An 18248-nucleotide genomic window follows, 5' to 3' on the forward strand; every position below is an offset into this window, starting at 1 on the left:
CAGAGCTGCAATAAGCTGTTTATTCTCACTAACTCTTATAAAGTCTGTTTAAAAAAAAGTTTGGGGAAGCACTATGTTGAAATTGTGACTTTTTAAAATCATAGGAAAATACTTTTTGAAACAAGTCTTTCAAGTGTTTGGTAAAAATCAGAAATCTGCCAAAAATGCATACATTGTTTTGTAATATTTTATATTTTTTCTTGGAAGCTCGTCTTGACTAAGTTCTACTGTGACATTGGGGATCTTATGTTGCCTAGGTTTATGTTTATTACTAGACATGCTAGCCGTTGTTGTTAGCTTCAAACTTTTCTTTCAACTCACTGTCATGGCTTGGACATTTATCTGCTGATCTTAACTTACTTGCAAGAATAGGTGGGAAAGGGGACACTATTCAAAATTTTACACAAATAGAGAAAATCCTGGACTTTTTATAAAGTTATTTGAACCGTCAGAAAGCTTTGAAGCTACATTTTTTGTGATTTTTACGTCTGGAGTTTTTAATATTCAGGTCTACCTTAATACTGGCCAGTGTTTTGCTAAATAAAAGCAAGTTTTTGGAAAAAAATAAAACAACAACAATGACCATTTATAAACTGGGAAACAAATTTGGACTGGAAGTTGGTCACTGTATGCAGTGTGTATAACAAAGTCAAACTGTAATGCTTTGTAACACTTAATCTTGTTTACCTGGAAGTAGGCCTGGGAGAATATAGTCTGACTTTGGGAGGTCAACAAGGAGGATGCTAATTTAATTAACTATATGGGTTAGTCGACTCAGGAGCAAGTTTCCAGCAGGCGAGTTATTCTCCCAATAGACATGCTGGTAGTTTGTTGCAAATAAAAATGGTGTTACTTTAAAGAAGCAACAGTTGTGGAGATTTTGTGGAGAACAGAATTCAACTCCTGTTTCAGCATGGAGAAAACTTTTTTGAATTCGCAATTATCCCATTATTATTATGTGGGTTTGAGCTGATTTATAGAGCAAAGCTTTGTGTTGCTGTAATTTTTAAAGATACTAATACAATTTAAAAGTAGATCATTACAGAAGAATCAGTCTCCTTTCCTTTAACCGACTTATACAAAAATGGTATTCAGGATTTGTTCTGATTTGCGCCGCAAAGGTTTTTCTTTTTACAACCAGACTTTTTAAGGGTTTTAAAATATTAAAGGTCATCTAGAGGTTTTAGCCCTTCATGGAGATTAACAAATTTGAATGTGTTTGATATATTCTAAATTATGGTGGCACAAGTAAAGCGTTTTGCTGCAGAGCATAAATCATTAATGCCGTTTTTGTTTGAGTTGGGGAATGTGAAGGAGTCTGGATCACCTTTGAAAACCTACCCTTTAAACTTTAATGAATATTTTTGAAGTGATAGTGGCACAAAGAGAAATCTTTGTAGACAAATGTTTAACTTGCTTGAATTGGAGAATCTGGCAGGGGCTCTAATTCACTCAGGTAAAGGAGTCTGAAAACTCAAAGTAACATGTGGGGAAAGGAACCAGAAAATATCACCATCTCTTGCATTTCATTCAAAGTAATATTAAGTATATGAATGGAACAACATGCTACTTTAGAGGTCTAAAAGTTTTGACTTTATAGGGTTAAGATTGGCCCATGTCTATTTAGATTTTTTTTTTTACATTTTTGTGTGACACATATCACTAGTTTCCTGTTCCAGCGTTTACATGACTAATTTCTCTGGTTTAGGCCACATTCAAAAGGTACCAGATGGAGCACAAGATGAAGCAGGATTCTTTGGAGAAGTCCCAGGCGGATCTGAAAAAGCTGAGGAGGAAGAGCCAAGGCAAGAACGCCAACAAATACGAAAGCAAGGAAAGCGAGGTGAGATGGACACAAAAACTCCCACAGTCATGTGACACATGGTGTGTCTTTAAAGCCCCCACACATAGAGTTATGTTCATATTATGTCAACATACAGAGATTACCTGAAGGTAGTCTCTGCTCAGCAAACTTTGAAATCTGAGCTGCACACTGTCAGAGCTGGACTAACAGTAGTGTATATGGTGTTGGATCTGTGCAGTCAGGCATGAAAATATCACTGTTTACTATTGAACTATTTTTTTTCTGCCCAATTTTCTTTCCATATGCTTTATCTCTTCAGATAGCTTCATGGGCTTGACTAACGGCAACAAACCAAATCGTTTGCTTGTCTGGGGATTATGAGCTTGTATTTGTGCACACCTAAGAAAAGATAAAAGTAATCCAGAATAGAATAATTGGAACTACGTACAATAATACTAGTATTTGACATACTAACTTACAAATATTTATTTACTACTTGCATGTAGCACAAAACAGATTAGTTTGTGTTTTGTCCCCAGAATGACGATGTATTAGATCCAGTTTGGGAAAGAATATTTTCTGGTTGTATCATTATTACTGTTAGTGTTTCACCTCATTCTAGTCATTCTCTGTGGCATGTTAAATCATTATTTCAGGTTGTCTTAACATTGTGCTGCCACACCCTCTCCGTTGCTCTGCCGAATGAGAAGTTTCATTTCAAAGCCGGTTCTCCGACGGCAGGGCAGCGTCGAAATCCTACATAACCTGCTTTCCATTGATCTTGTCATGCAGCCTGTTTGCCTTTTTTTTTTTGTGAATGTAACTTTTTGTGTACTTAAGGGGGTTTGTGTATTCAATGAGCACAGTTCACCCTACCTCATGCTCGCACAGGGACGGGCTCAGCTGTTTAGTTCAATGTTTGTGAAGTATAAGACCCACAGTGTGCTAAATGTTATTTAGGTCGCAGAAGTTGTGAATATTTAAGAAATAGTTTAAGTAATTTTTTTTAGATTTTTAAATGTATATTTCAGTTCAAGAGTTGCAGCCTTTACCTATTTCTTTCATCTAATAATTTTTTTTTCAAGCCAACTTCATTCAGAAAATATGAGGAAGGCTCCGCCTCTTGCCTTTTGATTACTACTTTGACATTTATGTACATTGTTCTGTTTGCCTGTCCTTCTTCTCTCATCCTGTTTTCTTTCATCTCCTCCCTTGAGCGTCTTTCTGTTTTGTTTTCACCTCCCCACCAGGACGTGAGTGAGTTTGTTTCCTCGCTGCTGTTTTCACCTGTTTGATATAAAGCCAGTTTGTTGGATTTTGGTGACTCAGCAAGACGCTCCCCGATGGGCAAGAAGACAGGCAGACAGGACGTCAGAGCTGTAAAACTTTACTGGATGATTCACATGACATTAAAAAGTCTTCAAAGTGAGCAATCAGACAGAAGACACGGGGAACTAGAAAAGTAAAGAGGGAAGAAAAAACATAAAAAAGATGAAAGAAGTCCTTTCCAAAATAGCTGAGGTTTATGCGGTAGTAAAAATTTAAACCGATTGAGACAGGTATTGCAATCTGTCAAAGTAACGTCAGAAGAGAGTTTTTCTTTTTAGGGAGTTTGTTTTTCTTATACATTATTTTTTATATTTACTCAAGTAATTCACATGAAGTATATCATACATTAATTTAATAGAAAATGAGGGACCCACTTACAGTTCTTCATACTGTTCGTAGCAGTGAAGAACCTTTCAAATTTGTGCAGTCACCTTTACCAAATTCTTAGATTATTGGAATTTAAACTTGAAAGCACAAAAACACACATCTAATTAGAATCTCCTTGGCAACAATAAGTTAGTGTCTTCATCTCTCTTTCACTCTGTGGAGGAATTTGGTTAAATCTTTTACAGTATCATGAGTCAAATGAGGTTGCAGTCATTTGTTTTTTTGCACTGCTCTCTTGAAATCCAGTTTCAATCAGATTGAGATCTTATTCTAAATTATGTTCCTCCTCAGACATTTCTTTAGAAAAATAGATATATGACAAATGATGACAGTGTTGAACCTGATCACCCATATTTCTTATGAAAGTTCATGGGATTTTCATTCTTCATTGTTGAGAATAATTAATAAAAAATAATTAAAAAAATACTTGGGTATATTTTAATTACCTAAGAATGAGGGCAATCAAAACATCACAACATTGTCTGTCCATCTTTTCTGTGCAACGTGCAATTATAAAAGTGATCTGAAGACAACTGTGGCTTCAAATGCAAAATCAAGGTCTGTGCTGTTCTTATAATAGTCTTATTTGTAAAGATTTGTGTGTTTGCTGCAGATATTTGCTTCTGTTTGTTTGCTGACTTGTTGCCACAATCAGAGGCCTGTTCTCTGTGTTGGCTAGCGAAAGAGCTGCTGGGAGATCTGAATAGGTTGGTTCATGCAGTTACTGGACACACAGATATTTGGTGGAAAAGGAAGATATGATCAAAGATGACATCTCCTAGCTCTAATGTAGTACATCCAGTATATATTTGTTTTGGTTTTGTAAACAAAATTGCCACTTGTTACTAGAGGACATGAGTAGTATGTGGCTCGTTTTTCAGCTTTACTTTTAGGTTTATAATACAGCGACATTCTATCTTTATGTGGGCTAAAATAAGTATCGGCTTTTTGCATCTTTATCCAACTTTGAACGTTTGAGTTATCGTTTAAGACTCTGCAGTGATGTTCAATGTAAAAATATTTATGCACCTTGTACTTTTACACTTTTTATCATGTACAACTATACATTTATTGTGCCTTTTTTACATTCAGCACAAATTTGTGCAGCTTTTAAAATAAAAGGATGTTTCTTCTCCAAAATATGTTTACATACATACTTAATCCTGTGCTGCATCACTATCATTGTCACACTCCCTCAAACAAATACCACATAGTGGCCAACAGCCTACCAAAACGCATTAATGGAAATAAACATTGGTTGTCAATACAGGGCCCGCTCTCATTTATTCACATATTGCAACACATTTATTGCCAAAGAATACATCCTGCATTCTGATCGACGAGTCAGAAGCATTGACTGTAAAGTTCATGCTTCCGTCAGCTGATTATTCCTATTTGGGTTTGACACACTAGAAACGAAAGAGGTCGTGAACTGCCTCACCCTTCAAGTAAACATCATTCTTCAGCATTAAAGGAATTAGCAGATGACTGCTGCTCTGCAGCTTGAAAGGAGCAGGGGTGTGTGCCTCAGTGCCAGCAGCCGTTACAGGTGTGCCAGTTCCAGCAAGTTTGATGAGATGTGGATCTCCAAAATAACAGAGCCAATAAATCAGGAACAATCTTAACAAAGCCAGGTCCAGTCAGAGTTTTATTTGATTGTATGTATTACTATTATTTGATTCTTTTTGAAAAGAACTGAGAAATTTTGATTGAAGTTATCTCTGGAGCTACAAAATGACTTTGGATACAATTTATCTTCCTTTCAGTTCTATTCCCTAATACCTGTTCAATATATCAGCAAAACAAAGTATTCTGCTGAAACTTTATTGTGTCTATGTTATTAAAAACCAAATACTCCAGTAGGTAATGTCACAAAATGAGTTTGCTGGGTTTGCAATAACATGCATGCACAAACCAAATCCGTAAAGGGATCCCACTGACCTTTTTTGATCCCCATCTGTCAGTGAAGATAACACTGTCCCTCTGTTCATGAGATTTGTCCTGTCCTCATCTTCATCCTGCTGCTCTATCTTTTCTCTAAATACTACTTTCAGCAGAGTCTGACAATACAGGAAACGATAAACTAACAATACCTGTTCCCCTGCATGAGAGAGATTAAGATTTTAAGAAAAGAGCTGTGCTGCTTGCATGTAACACACCCTTGTTATGTGTGTGTTTGCATCAACAATGAAAAGGTTTTGGTGGCTGAAGACCAGGTGCAAGGCAAGATAAGAGAGTGTACCTAATAGATGCTGTGCTTAACTCTTTGATGCACAACCTTGGTCACAAGAGTTTTTATCAGTCAGTATTCCAGGTGTTCTTTACTTGTTTTGTTTTTGATCACCATACATCTTTACTGTAAGTTTTATTTTTTTTAATAGAAATCCTCTTGTATCACTACCCCTCTCATGCACAAATGAGTTCAAAAATGACCCATTTGTGCTAGTCCACATATTCAGTCTTTTCTATGTCTTTATTTAGCAGAAACCTTTTCTCAGATCTCCTAAAATATTGAATTATATCATTATCAAAACTAAGATATTTCAACAATACTTATACTTTGAATGCCCAATCATAAATACATGCACTGACAATACTGAACTACAGTCAGATCTGTTCCTCTGAGCATGCAAATTCATGCATGTTTAAAGCAAATGGAATTATATTGACTCTTCTTTCATATTTGTTTGCTCGTTGTCAGATCCTGGAAACACTGACAGTTCGACAGACGGAGATGCAGTTGTTCCTCGCAGATGGCTGCAAGGAGGCTTTGCTGGAGGAAAAAAGACGCTTCTGTTTTCTTGTTGACAAACACTGCTTGCTAACCTATCAGTTTGCTTCCTATCATGACAAGGTAAAATGCACAATTCAAAGTCTGTAGTTTTGCAATAAAGTCACAATTTTGACAAACATTTGTAAAGTGAAATTTTAAATGTTTTCTCTTTTGTGTGGCTGCTGGACAGACCAGAGACTTGCTGTCAACAAAGCTGAGCAGCTGGCAGGACCAGTGCAACGATGCCACCAACATGCCGCACAGCGTCTTATCCATGATTGATGAACTGCGCAAGCCGGTCGCCATTGCACCAATGCCTTCTCCCACCCCATCAAGACACAGCGTGGTATGACAGGACGAATGTGTAGGACAGTAAAACAATATCTCATCAGTGCAAAAATATAATTACACCTCTCAGTGAGGTGATTTCACCATGTGTGGGTGTACATATTAATGGTAGATGAAGTGACATAAATGCCATTATGTGTTGTGAAAAAACACATTTTTTATTAAACTGAATAATTGTGCTCGAGCAGCAGATGACAATGAGATTATGCAGCCATTTTAGTCAACACCTTCTTTGTCAAGTTGGTCAGAAAAAGGGCCTGAGTGCTTTAGTTGTTGTGTAGTTTATTGCCACAATGTTGATATTGATGCATAAAATCATTTGTTATAGCCTAAAAACAAGCATATTATTCCATTATTTACTTAATTTGTAATCCTATTGCTACAGTGCCCTGGAAATGGGTCTTTATGCTTTTACATAAATCCACCTGTAGCCCAATGACCTTGTCTACAATAGTGTTAGCCCTGCGTACTGACTTTATTCGATAACAGATACAAAAAATAAAGAAAATCATATTCCTATACTGGGGTAAATACTGAGCTAATGGATAATTGAAGGATTTTAGCCATTTCAAAATGTCAATTAATGATTAATAAATATTCAATTATGTATTGAATTTTCAGAATAACTTATTTAATGCTTATAATCAATTTTATTTATCAGATATATTCATAACAGTGCAACACTAAACATTTGATTAATTTTCTTCATTTTGTATTTGCAGAATATTTTTATTCATAACACTTTACATTTTTTCCCTTGACTTTCGTGGGAGTCATAGATGGAAAACAATACAAATTTTTATATCAATAGATTTAGAATCAATAACCTTGTATCTTGATGAGCAGTGTAAACATGTAATGTTCAAATGTGATTGCCAGAATGCAAAAGTATCATTCCAAACATCATTTTATATTTTGTTAATTTCTCAATATAGCTGAATTGTGTACTAGTTCTGTCTGAAATTAAACTTAGTTGTATGTTTAGTGTTTTATTCTGTTACAGCTGTGACTTTCTTGTTCAGCATTGGGGTCATTTTAATTTGTTGTACTTAGAAAATAAAAGTTGTTTCCTGCCTTCAAATGTCATGTTGATGATGTGGTTGATTCTCCCGTGGCAGAGTGCGCCTGTTCCCCCGGCTCCTCCTCTGAAGGCTCAAACCAGCCCTCTGGCTAATATGTTCAACCACCAAGACAACAACACAAACAGTGTGACTGCTCACACTCCTACCAAAAACAGCATAGGTAATATAGCTTTTAATGTTTAAATGTCTGTATTTTTTATTACTTTTTCAATATAGATGCTGTAATTTCCTTAAAGCAACTGTTATAGTTTTACTTGTTTTTGGATTGTTTTTTTGTTTTGTTTTTTTCAGTTTAACAAGCTTTTTACTTTTACAAGTAGTACATATCCCTTGTTAACTCTGCTTTTTTGTTGAACTAATTACTGTTAAACTTGATTCACTGGCTTTAAATGATGGACTTTGATGTTTAAGTAGTTTATGAGTTTAATAAGTGTTTTTACTTAACATTAGTGACCTGAAAAATTATTAAAAACAATTTCAACTCTGTTGAGTGCTAATTATCAACACCTGCTAAACGTACGCACCTTTAAGAGCTAATATAAGCTGCTTTTTATATTCCCGTATCTTCTCCATTTCTCACTATTCCATTCCTTTTTTTCACCAGACCATGAAAACGGCGACGAGAACAGTCTTGCCAGGTCTGTGTCCGTCGCCACTGGCCTCAACAGCATGGCGAGGAGGCCGCGGGTGCGCACCATCTTCCCCCATACTGCTGGCAACAACAGCACGCTGCTCAGCTTTGATGAGGGAGACATCATTATCCTGCTCATCCCTGACGAGAGAGATGGTTGGATGTACGGCGAAATGGAAAAGAGTGGAAAGTGAGTGTTAACAGCATGTTAGTTGTCTGTTTGGCTGATGTGAGTTACCAAATTGTTTTGGCGTAATCTAAAGCAGTATCCAAAACTGAAAGGTATGATTGAAAGGGTGTGACTCACCCAGGAACATCCTAAACGTTTCCAGGGATTCTATTAGCTCCCAACTCGACTTCTCAGGTTACATTTAAAGGCTTTCTTTTAATATTAATAAATATAAGGTTATGGCAATCACCACTCTCTGCTAGATGTGCTGTAAATGGGCATTGAAGAAGAGGTCATACCTCTAAAATAAGAGATTCGCAAGCAAAGCTTCTGATTTAATCTTGCGCTCATGATGTGTCATCATGAGCCATGATGAGGCACCTCTCACTCACTGTCATGATGAGCCACTCCTCTTTTTCTTCTAAAGGGTGGAGGAATATGGACGAATTTCCCTGCAATAATCCCAGAGCAAACATTTTCTGTAGGAGAGCAGGATTTCATGTCTTTAGTTCTCAAAATTTTTAATAACCAAGCAAGCAAAGATTTGCTCCGAGCAGAGAGGAGAGGTTTTGAGTGCAATCATTACAAGTTTGAGAAGAAAGATATGAAGTCTTACTTTCAAAATAAAAATGTATGCAAAAGTATTACAAGTTTTGAGAACAAAAGACATAACAATCCTGCTTTCAGACTGAAAATATGTGCTCTTGGATTTTCGCAGGAAAATTCCTCCACCCTTTAAAGTGGCCCACATTCATATCTGGTTCTAATCTGCATCCTAACTGATTCATGTAAAAGTAAACCAAGCAAAGTCACACCAAGTATCAGAATCCATCCTTAGTAATCAGATCTGGCTTTGTTTGTTTCTGCGTGCAGATGAGCATGATCGCATTACTGTTGTTCAACTTTCAAAATTCGAAGGTACAGAAAGAAAATCTGTCAGTTGAACTCATGGTTATATTCATCATGATGAAAGGTAGTTTATAAAATAATCCTGAATGATTGTTGCGTGTGTTCCCGCCCATCTTCAGAGTTGCCTGAACATGATCGGATCGCTCAAGATCGGTTTGAACTGGAGTTAGAGTCGTGCACCACCCTCAGTTGGCCTCTCGTCTTGTTGTTATTATCACCATGTGTATTTCCTTACATGATTTTGTTGACTTGTCTTTGCTGGTTCATCTGTAAACTTGATAGATGAGGGGTTAAGGTAAAGTTTGGCCTGAGGATGGGATGGACAGCAGAAGGTGTGTGAGGCTCAGGAATAAGTTCAGAACACCACCTGTTTGCCCCCACAGAAAATCAACAACAAAGCCTGTTCTCCCTCCAGATCTCTGACTCTTAAACAAAGATTTGTTATGAAAAGCATGTTTGAATTTTAATCACTTATTAGGCTTGATCTCAGTTACTATCATGGGAAATTACCTGAGAAAAGACGATCCTTCCAGAGTTGCTGTCAAATGTGAGGCTGCTGCCTCAAAGAAAACTTTGTTCTGGTTGCTGTTGGAGAGGCTCATCCAAAACGCACAAAGGCCTGAATGTTGTCTCTCATCATGTTTGTCAGACCAACATGTCACTCAAGATGTGTGTCATGCCTCACAGGAGGTGGTTGGCTGCTTCTTTATTTTCAGAATAAACCATTTCTGACAAATGTTTTCCACCATCTGATCTGGAGATGGCTAAAATCTCCAGATCAGCTGGACATGCTAGAGCTCCTAATGGATTAAGGAATGTGAAATTAATTAGAAACCTTCCTGCAGATACACATAGTCACATTTTTCTCATTGATGCCTGACTACTACTACTACTAATAATAATAATAATAATAATGTGTTGTGAGGTCACCCAACAGTGTTGGGTTTTTCCTCCATTGAGTGGAAACTGTTTTATAATTCTGGGACAAAATGTTTTCTTTCATTCACTTTCATGAAACACACCCGCTTTTCCTAGGTAGAGAATATATTTGTAAAGTAAGAGTGCTCACTTCATCATTTTTCTGTTTTGCAAACACTCTCACTTCCCCCCTCAAGATGAGAGTTTTCTTCTTTCTTTTTTTTTGTTTTCAGGGCAATCACGCTCTGCACCCCTTCTATTTTAGAGTGGGGTGACTCCTCAGCCTCTTTTTGTGTCTGAAACTGTTTCATCGTTATCTCTTTGTTGATTGAATATTGTTTATGTTTCATGTTTTTGATATATATGGGTTTTCTGCCTCTAAAATAGGATTGAAAACACTTTCTAATCATCTCAGCGGTGCTATTGGTATTGTGCTTATTTGTCTCCATTTGAAACAGTAAGCTGTTTCTCTGAATTTGTGTAGTTGCTAGTAGCAACACATGTCATGGAAGTGAATGTTTTATCAATTTTTTCTTTTTGTGAACACCAGACCATGAGTAAACATTAGCATTTATTCATGATTATGACTCAACAACACAGGATATCTTTGACACATAAAGATGCCCGTTCTCCAAACCTTACGCTTAAATATTAACCTTCATCCACAATGAGGGAGAGGCTAATTCACATGCTGATTAAACACAATCTTGCACAATGATGACACAATCACAAATAGACGAGCTCTGGGTTTTGTTGCTTATAACATTCAAGAGTTTTGTTAAAGCCACACTAATCTTGTTGGAGTCATCAGTAAGTTTTCTTTTTTAACTGGACAAATGAGATTTCTGATCTAAATCCAGGGTCATGTTCTATATTTTAAAAAAGAAGGTTAAATTTCAAAATGCTGCATCCTGTAACTATCCCTAGCGTTTCCCCTGGCTGCCTGTTTCAAGCTGATTGGATAATAAAGCTGTGGCTGCACTTTCTATAAACAGAAAGCTCATGTGGCCATTTTATTTACACCAGCCTTTTAAGCTTAAAGCTGACTATTTTGACCATCTTTTTCTCTTACTTCATTATTTGAGTTTATTTTAGTTTTTGTGTGGGAAGGAACAAATGCTTTTTGTGTCCTCCATTTGAAAAAAAAAAAAACATGACTTATTAAACCTATGGAAAATACATTTAGTTGATTACAAACGGTCTTGGTTTTGAAGGTTAATTTGTTGAAAGATTACAATAATTTATACAAGTGCTTCTTTGATCACTGTGTCTTTTGTTTCAAATAACAATAGAGGAAGTTCCTCAACAATGGCCCTGAGTGACATTTTGTATAACTGAGACAGTAGAGAATTCAGACATTATATATTTCTGAGTCGCCTTCCTTGTTTCTGTGTTTCAGGAGGGGCTGGTTCCCTTCATCTTACTGCCGCGCTGTCAATGAGCAGCTCGTGAATAACAACAGGTAAGGGGACTCTGCATTCCAGTCGGCACACACACACATACCGGCCGGTTTTATGTTGCAGCCGGCTGTATTGTTGGCCGCGTTTCCTCTAGTTACTCCTATTGAAGCTATAACCTTTCTAGTCCTGTGGGTTCTCACCTCTTGCTCAACTTTTGATTCCTATTTGTTTAACGTTACATTCTGGGAAAATGGATAAAAGAAAATGAGAAAGAAAGCTGGGCAGTTAATCCTTGACTGACCAACTTATTCACATATGTTGTTAGTTGGCCAGGCATTGTTTATATTAAGAACTTTTATATACTAACTCACTGTCATTATGAATATGATACTTTGAGATTTTAATGGTTTGGTTGAATTTGATTCACTTGATTTTGAAGCAAAGCCTCTTGATTGTAATCTACATAATCCATGTTGATAACTTTGCTTCCTGGTGGACTACTATGCCTGCTGATGGAGCTTCTTCCACTTAATGATAAATTAGATCAGTGGTGGTTCCTGGGTTCATCTTAGTCATTTTAAGTAATGTCCTTATATCGCATGTAGAAGATTTGGATTAGATGCTTTATCTCATGAGAAATGATTATTTTATCAGAATCCTGATCCCAAAATACAAAAATACTGCTTTTGGAAGGTCATTCCTATTGAAAAATGTGTGGACTAAGCTTAGCTGGTTTCATGCCAGGAAGCCAGCTAATTTAAATAAAGCTATAAGTGTGCAGTTTCTCTGGAAATGACTAACGGTCACGTATCCAAAACCCATGTAATTTATGATTGCATTGACGCTTCTGACCAGTTACCAATTTGATTTTATCCTCTTAATGGAAACCAAACACATATTGAAGCCACTTGGTAACAAAATTATCATCTCTTCTTGTCACATTTCTTCACCCGTTTCTCCACAGTGACACTACTGCCCCTCACCGCAGCAGGAGCGTGGTCAACCTCCACCATCAAGACACGGAGACCGACGAGGCCACCATGGTGCTTCCCCCGACGGACTACTACAACATCAAGAGCAAACCCTTGTCCACCGTAAGCGTCGCTACAAATAACCACCAGCACTCCCCCACGCCCTCGGCAGCATCCTCTACCTCCTCTGATCAGAACACGGTGAGTCAGCAGGCGGGAGCCTTGGTCGGCGGCCATTTCTCTGACATTTTCACAGCTCTTAGAGGAGTCCTTTGAAATGTCGAGTCTCGTCCAGTTAAGCCAAGAGTTTAAAAAAAGGAGAATGATACTGTGTACAGAACAATCTAATCTGCTGTGTTCTGCCAAAGCTTTCTCCTGTGCTGGCCCAGTTGGCTTTGTGAAGTTTATGTCTCACTTGATATCTGCAGCATCGTGGCTACAGTACCCTCAGCTGCACAGCCTTATCTTGACTGGTGATGAAGGTACTTGTATGTGTGTGTAGGTGATGTCAGATGAGTTTTATGTGTCTGACCAGGAAACATGAACACACACAGATATACTCAGTGTAGCATGGCGACACACAATCCAGTACTGGGATTCAGTAAGTTGTATACTGTTCAAATATTTTCAGCTTGCAAAGAGTACATATTTATTATTTTATTTCTGAGATTTTTTTTTATTCTCACTTTATTCGTGTGATAACTGCTTCTACTGCAGGTGTTAAATAAACTTTGTCACCTTCACTTCACAGTGAGCAATTGAAAAACCAAAAATCTCCACCTTCCTCAAGTTGCATTACTACAATTATTCACATTAGACCTGCACGAATCCGGTTTTTCAAGGAAAATTACAAGGGAGAACAGAGAGGGTCTGATGTCAGTCATTCATAACCTTCAGTTACTGAAATCATCAGTCTGCATGTAGATTAGCCTGTTCTGGTAAAAAGAAAGAAAGGAGGCAAAACGGGAAAGGGGACAGTGCCTTGCAAATAATAATACACCTGGAATAGTTCATTTTGTCACTTTACAACCACAAATTAAAATGTTTTTTTTGGTGGGGGTGGTTTGGGAGGGTGTATGTAATAGACCAGCACAAAATAGCTTTTTTTGTGAAGTGGAAAGGTGAAAATCAACATTTTATATATTTTGTTATATAAAATATAACTGCCCGCTCAACATTAGTGCTTTGGTGTGATGGTTACATGCTCAGGTTGTGGGTTTACTGTCTCATGTAGGCCCAAAAGGTTTGGTGTCATGAACTTCTTTCCTCTCCATACTGCAAACTGGACTTTATTTCAGGAATAGCTTTCTTCTTGCCATTCTTCCATAAGGACTAGATTTCAAGAGTGCATGACTGAGTGGTCCTCTCGACTGATTCTCAGATCTGATCTGTGGATCTTCTCAGCTCCTCTAGGTTTACAATGACTGCTTCTCTTCATGCTGCTCTGCTTGCTATCATTTACGTTCCCATATTATGGAATCAGAAGTACTGATGTGTCTGATTTGGTTCCTTGTTCTCTGGACAATCATCACAAAACAGCTGGGTCTATTGTTAGATTAAATTATACGCAGATGGACTTCATGTAATAATTATATTACCTCTGAAACATCAAATGAGATGTACAAGAGAAGATAATTAAGGCAGTGTATCCTTTGGACAGTTTATTTATCCACTGTGAGCGACCAATAGAAAAATACATTTTGCCCTTCTTTGTTTTGGTTACCAAGAACAGAAAACGCTGGGCCAGTTTCAGTCCATTTCTTGTTAATTCCTATTGTTTTAACATGGGTTTGTGAGTATTTTTTACAGAAATTAATTTTCAAGATACCATTTGAAACATCGTCGTGACTAATCCAGATCCATTTTCCTTTTAAAATAAAAATATCAGATCAATGGCTCTTTGACAGCCGTTTCTAGTTCCAGCACATTCACTTCTTTCCAAATGACCTTTCATTTGCATCGTATGCAAAGTCGCATATGATGCAAAGCTGTGGTTGTCTGTCTGCCAAAGCTTTTTAGTTTTTCTCAGCTGGACGGATGTAAATGCGTTTGCAGTACGACAGAGTCAAATGAGTCTTTATGATCACTTACGAACCATGTAAACATATAGTTTACTTCCTGCACAGCATCATGCTGCCGGTTAAGTGTTTCACACATCTTCCGACACTTTTAGATTTACATTCAGTGTACATCATTCCATAGTATATGAGAACTTTTTTTCTCATTTTATTTGCTTTGGTTATTTTATCCAGTGTTATCAACAGACCTATAATGCAGGGGACAAATGTTTTTTGTGGCCCACAAATTTCCATCACTGACTGGAAGTTATTTTGGAATTTCACCCGGATGAACCCAATACCTTTCTTCCATCTCTGCCACTCATTCCTCTTTCAGTTTTTCTCACAGCCATTTCAACATCTGACTCGCTTGTTCAGTCATCTTCATATTTCAATCTTTTTTCAGCCTAATACCTCTGCTACAGCACACACAGAGCCTGATTACGGAACAGACTTGTGTGGGAAAAGATCTCCAACTGTAGATTAGATTGTAAAACGCTTGTTTATGCCAAGTGGGTGGCTGTTGTGTTGGGAGAAAACTTGTAGCTGCAGCGATCTTGAATTTTCCTCACTTTTATAAGGTATTGTTTTCTAACAATTACCAATGTGTGCATTTTTTGTCACCTATAAGTGTAAAGTATTTGTTTTTCTTCTTTGCTGATCCTGAGCTGTTTTTTTTTTCTTTTTCTTTTTTTTGTCACATTCTTTCATCTCGTTTGAGACAAAAACTGATCCTGATCTGTATCAGTCTGATGCAAGTTGGTCCAGATCATGTGTGAAGAGAGAGCGGGGGTAGGAATGGGGAAGTGGGGGAGGTGAGATCACCCTGGAATACTCTTTCACCATGACAAAAAAAATGCAAACTCACTGTTTTTTTGAAGGGGACAGGTGGGTGGGGTGGTTGTTTTTTAAAAAAGATATTAGGTCACAGAAATCAATAGATAAGAAGAAAGAGCTACTCAAGTAATCAAGAGGAAAGACTGGAGGCAAACTTCTTTTTTGCATATGTAAGCTGTGAATTGGAGAAAACAGTATAGTTAAGAAAATGATCAGAGCCCTTGGAATTTTTATCCACTTCTGCCCTCTTGTGGACATTCTTGGCACTTCAGTCAACAACCTTTCAGATTGTTGACTGAAACCATAACTATTCGTTAAAATCCACCAACTACTTTTGCTCGGAACCGCACAATATTAGTATTCCAAAAGACTGCTTGGACAAATACTAGCTTATCACATGAGTACAAGCCAAGGCGTTCAAGTTTGGCTGTTTAATTCAGTAGAAGCACATATTTAGGAAGGCGTTAAGATGTAGCATCAAGAAGCAATAACAAATTTGTTGTCCCTTTTTGTGCAAACTTGCATGAAGGCTAACTTACAACGGAAAACATTTACGTTGGTCATTGTGGAGCAAAGTTGAATTCCACGAGTTGACTTGTGACGCAACAAAACATGCATTTGCATGCCAACATCAGACCCATTTGTCTATTGTTTTTATTCCTATAGAGTGTATTTACGGATTATTCTCTCACACAACTAAAACCCAAGTTATGTAACCTCAGAGGTTTAGCAGTAACAAAAAGTTTTCCTACTTTCCCCATTCTCCCTCAAAATAAACAAAACTGTTGTTTGAAGCTGATGTCAAAGTCCAACACAAAGTAGCACATGGTTGCCAAGTGGGAGGAAAAGGATGACCAGTCTTTAAAAAAATGTCACAAAATAAATGAATGAAAAGCAAAAATACACATTGGGATGGTTGGCAGTGTTAGCTTTCCTCCACTTATTGCTTTTTGTGTGATGCAGACGATTAACCTCTGACACCATCTGTGTTCAGACTATAGGCGGTTGGATGTTATCCTCTTGATTTTATTGGGCTAAGTGGGGCTTATTGCATACACACTTTGATTTCTCTTTCTGTTCAAGAATTTTCAAGACATTCGTCTTTCACATCTCTTAATAATTATCCACTATGTGTTGGTCTGGACAAAATCCCATTAAATTGATTGTGGTTGTAAAATGACAAAAGGTGGGAAGGTTTGAGAGAGAAAAGCTTTTTCAGTGGATCATAGAACCTAGCTTGCTACAGGAAACATTTGCATGTTCCATTGTGTAGCAGACTTGAATTTCTTGAAACTCCAGGTCTCACATGAGTCCGTGTGACGTGACAGTGTTTGCACGCTGATGTCAAACCCATTCATCCGTTCGTCCATTCTTGTGCAGTCCATGAAACTGTTTTCGGAATGTCAACTTGCCCATGTTTGGATCAGTGTAACTGTGACATCAGCACCAAGGGGTTGTCGTCATGTGCATTTTTATAATGTATTGTGGTTTTGTGCTTCATTGTGAACCTTTACATCAAGTTTGCCCAGACAATGACGTGTGTGTTTTGTCCACAGGTTGCAGAGTCTAATGGCACCTCGAGACCTCCGCCTGCTTTCCTCGCGTAGGTTGGAAAATAACGTTTGCTTTTGTTGCACTCAAACTTGTGTTAACCAGACATCTTGTCTGCTCTTCACAGTGGAGGAAATCCATTTGCCACAGTCAGGCTACGACCAACTGTGACTAACGATCGCTCTGCGCCCGTCATCTGATCTCCAACATTTCCATCCATATCTGAGCTCATCATTTGACCTCTGCCCTTCTGATCCAGCAGTTTCTCCTGGATCAGGGCGGAGGGGGGAAAAGGCCATTCGAATCCGCTACAAACTGATACGGTAAACTAAGTATTTTAGTACCTGAACTGATGTTTGTCTATTTATAATATATACATTTTCTATGTCTACATTTTAGTCGGTCTGTGCGTGTCGGTGAGATTTAAATGAACACATCTGAACTTGCACTTGCGACATAGATGAATTAAGAACTGCTCAAAGAGAATCTTGCGACATATTTATGCCGTTGATGTTGCTTGTCTGACTGTTAGGAACCATTCTGTGGTTAGAGAACAATACTGTGGAGGACTACTACATTTCAGGCTGGAATCTATAAACTGTCGAAAATCACTAGACATGTTTTGAGGAGAAAGATTGTGTAAAAATGTCCTAAAAGGCACAAAGATTTGCTTTGGTCCTCCTGTACATTTAACTGATTCTGTTATTCAATGCCTGTTGGACCTTTTTTTTTTTTTTGTAACGTGGACACTTGTGCCTTAATACCACATACATACTGTAAAGTGTATCTTACCTGTACTTTATCCCAGCTGTGCATTTCTGATACAATCAGATGGTAAAACTACATGTATGCTTTTCCATCACTCATCACATCCTTCTTATAATTTGCTATATAATAAATAAAGATTTATTTCTTCAGTTTGGTGTTTTTATTTCCAGAAGTTTTCTGAAATACTCCACAGTTCTATATGTGGTCACAGTACATCGGCTTTTTAAGTAACAGAAATGGTGCCGTTTCTAATTATTGGATTTTCTAAGGATTACAATATTTCTGTGTGCAAGTAAAACAGAAGTTTGTGGTTT

At 37.5% G+C, this 18248-nt stretch overlaps 1 protein-coding gene across 2 annotated transcripts in view; it reads left to right on the forward strand.

Annotated features, from left to right (window-relative positions):
• The window catches only part of baiap2l1b (BAR/IMD domain containing adaptor protein 2 like 1b), a 31369-nt gene extending 13286 nt beyond the window's left edge, over nucleotides 1-18083 (forward strand). Inside the window, exons 6-15 of one of the 2 annotated variants that reach the window (XR_008606331.1) lie at nucleotides 1709-1843; nucleotides 6222-6374; nucleotides 6484-6639; nucleotides 7760-7883; nucleotides 8328-8544; nucleotides 11750-11812; nucleotides 12715-12922; nucleotides 13150-13203; nucleotides 17172-17218; nucleotides 17294-17354. Coding sequence is in view for 1 of the 2 variants with exons in the window: in XM_055035819.1 (XP_054891794.1) it covers nucleotides 1709-1843; nucleotides 6222-6374; nucleotides 6484-6639; nucleotides 7760-7883; nucleotides 8328-8544; nucleotides 11750-11812; nucleotides 12715-12922; nucleotides 17172-17218; nucleotides 17294-17366 (1176 nt within the window). In the remaining variant the exon portion in view is untranslated. Of the gene's footprint in view, nucleotides 1-1708; nucleotides 1844-6221; nucleotides 6375-6483; nucleotides 6640-7759; nucleotides 7884-8327; nucleotides 8545-11749; nucleotides 11813-12714; nucleotides 12923-13149; nucleotides 13204-17171; nucleotides 17219-17293 lie in introns of both variants that reach the window. The other variant, XM_055035819.1, reaches the window with a different exon arrangement.
• The last annotated feature ends 165 nt before the right edge of the window (nucleotides 18084-18248 follow it).

The sequence above is a fragment of the Poeciliopsis prolifica genome, unplaced genomic scaffold (assembly GCF_027474105.1).
Source record: "Poeciliopsis prolifica strain line A6 unplaced genomic scaffold, Auburn_PproV2 SCAFFOLD010, whole genome shotgun sequence".
In the NCBI taxonomy this organism is placed as follows: domain Eukaryota; kingdom Metazoa; phylum Chordata; class Actinopteri; order Cyprinodontiformes; family Poeciliidae; genus Poeciliopsis; species Poeciliopsis prolifica.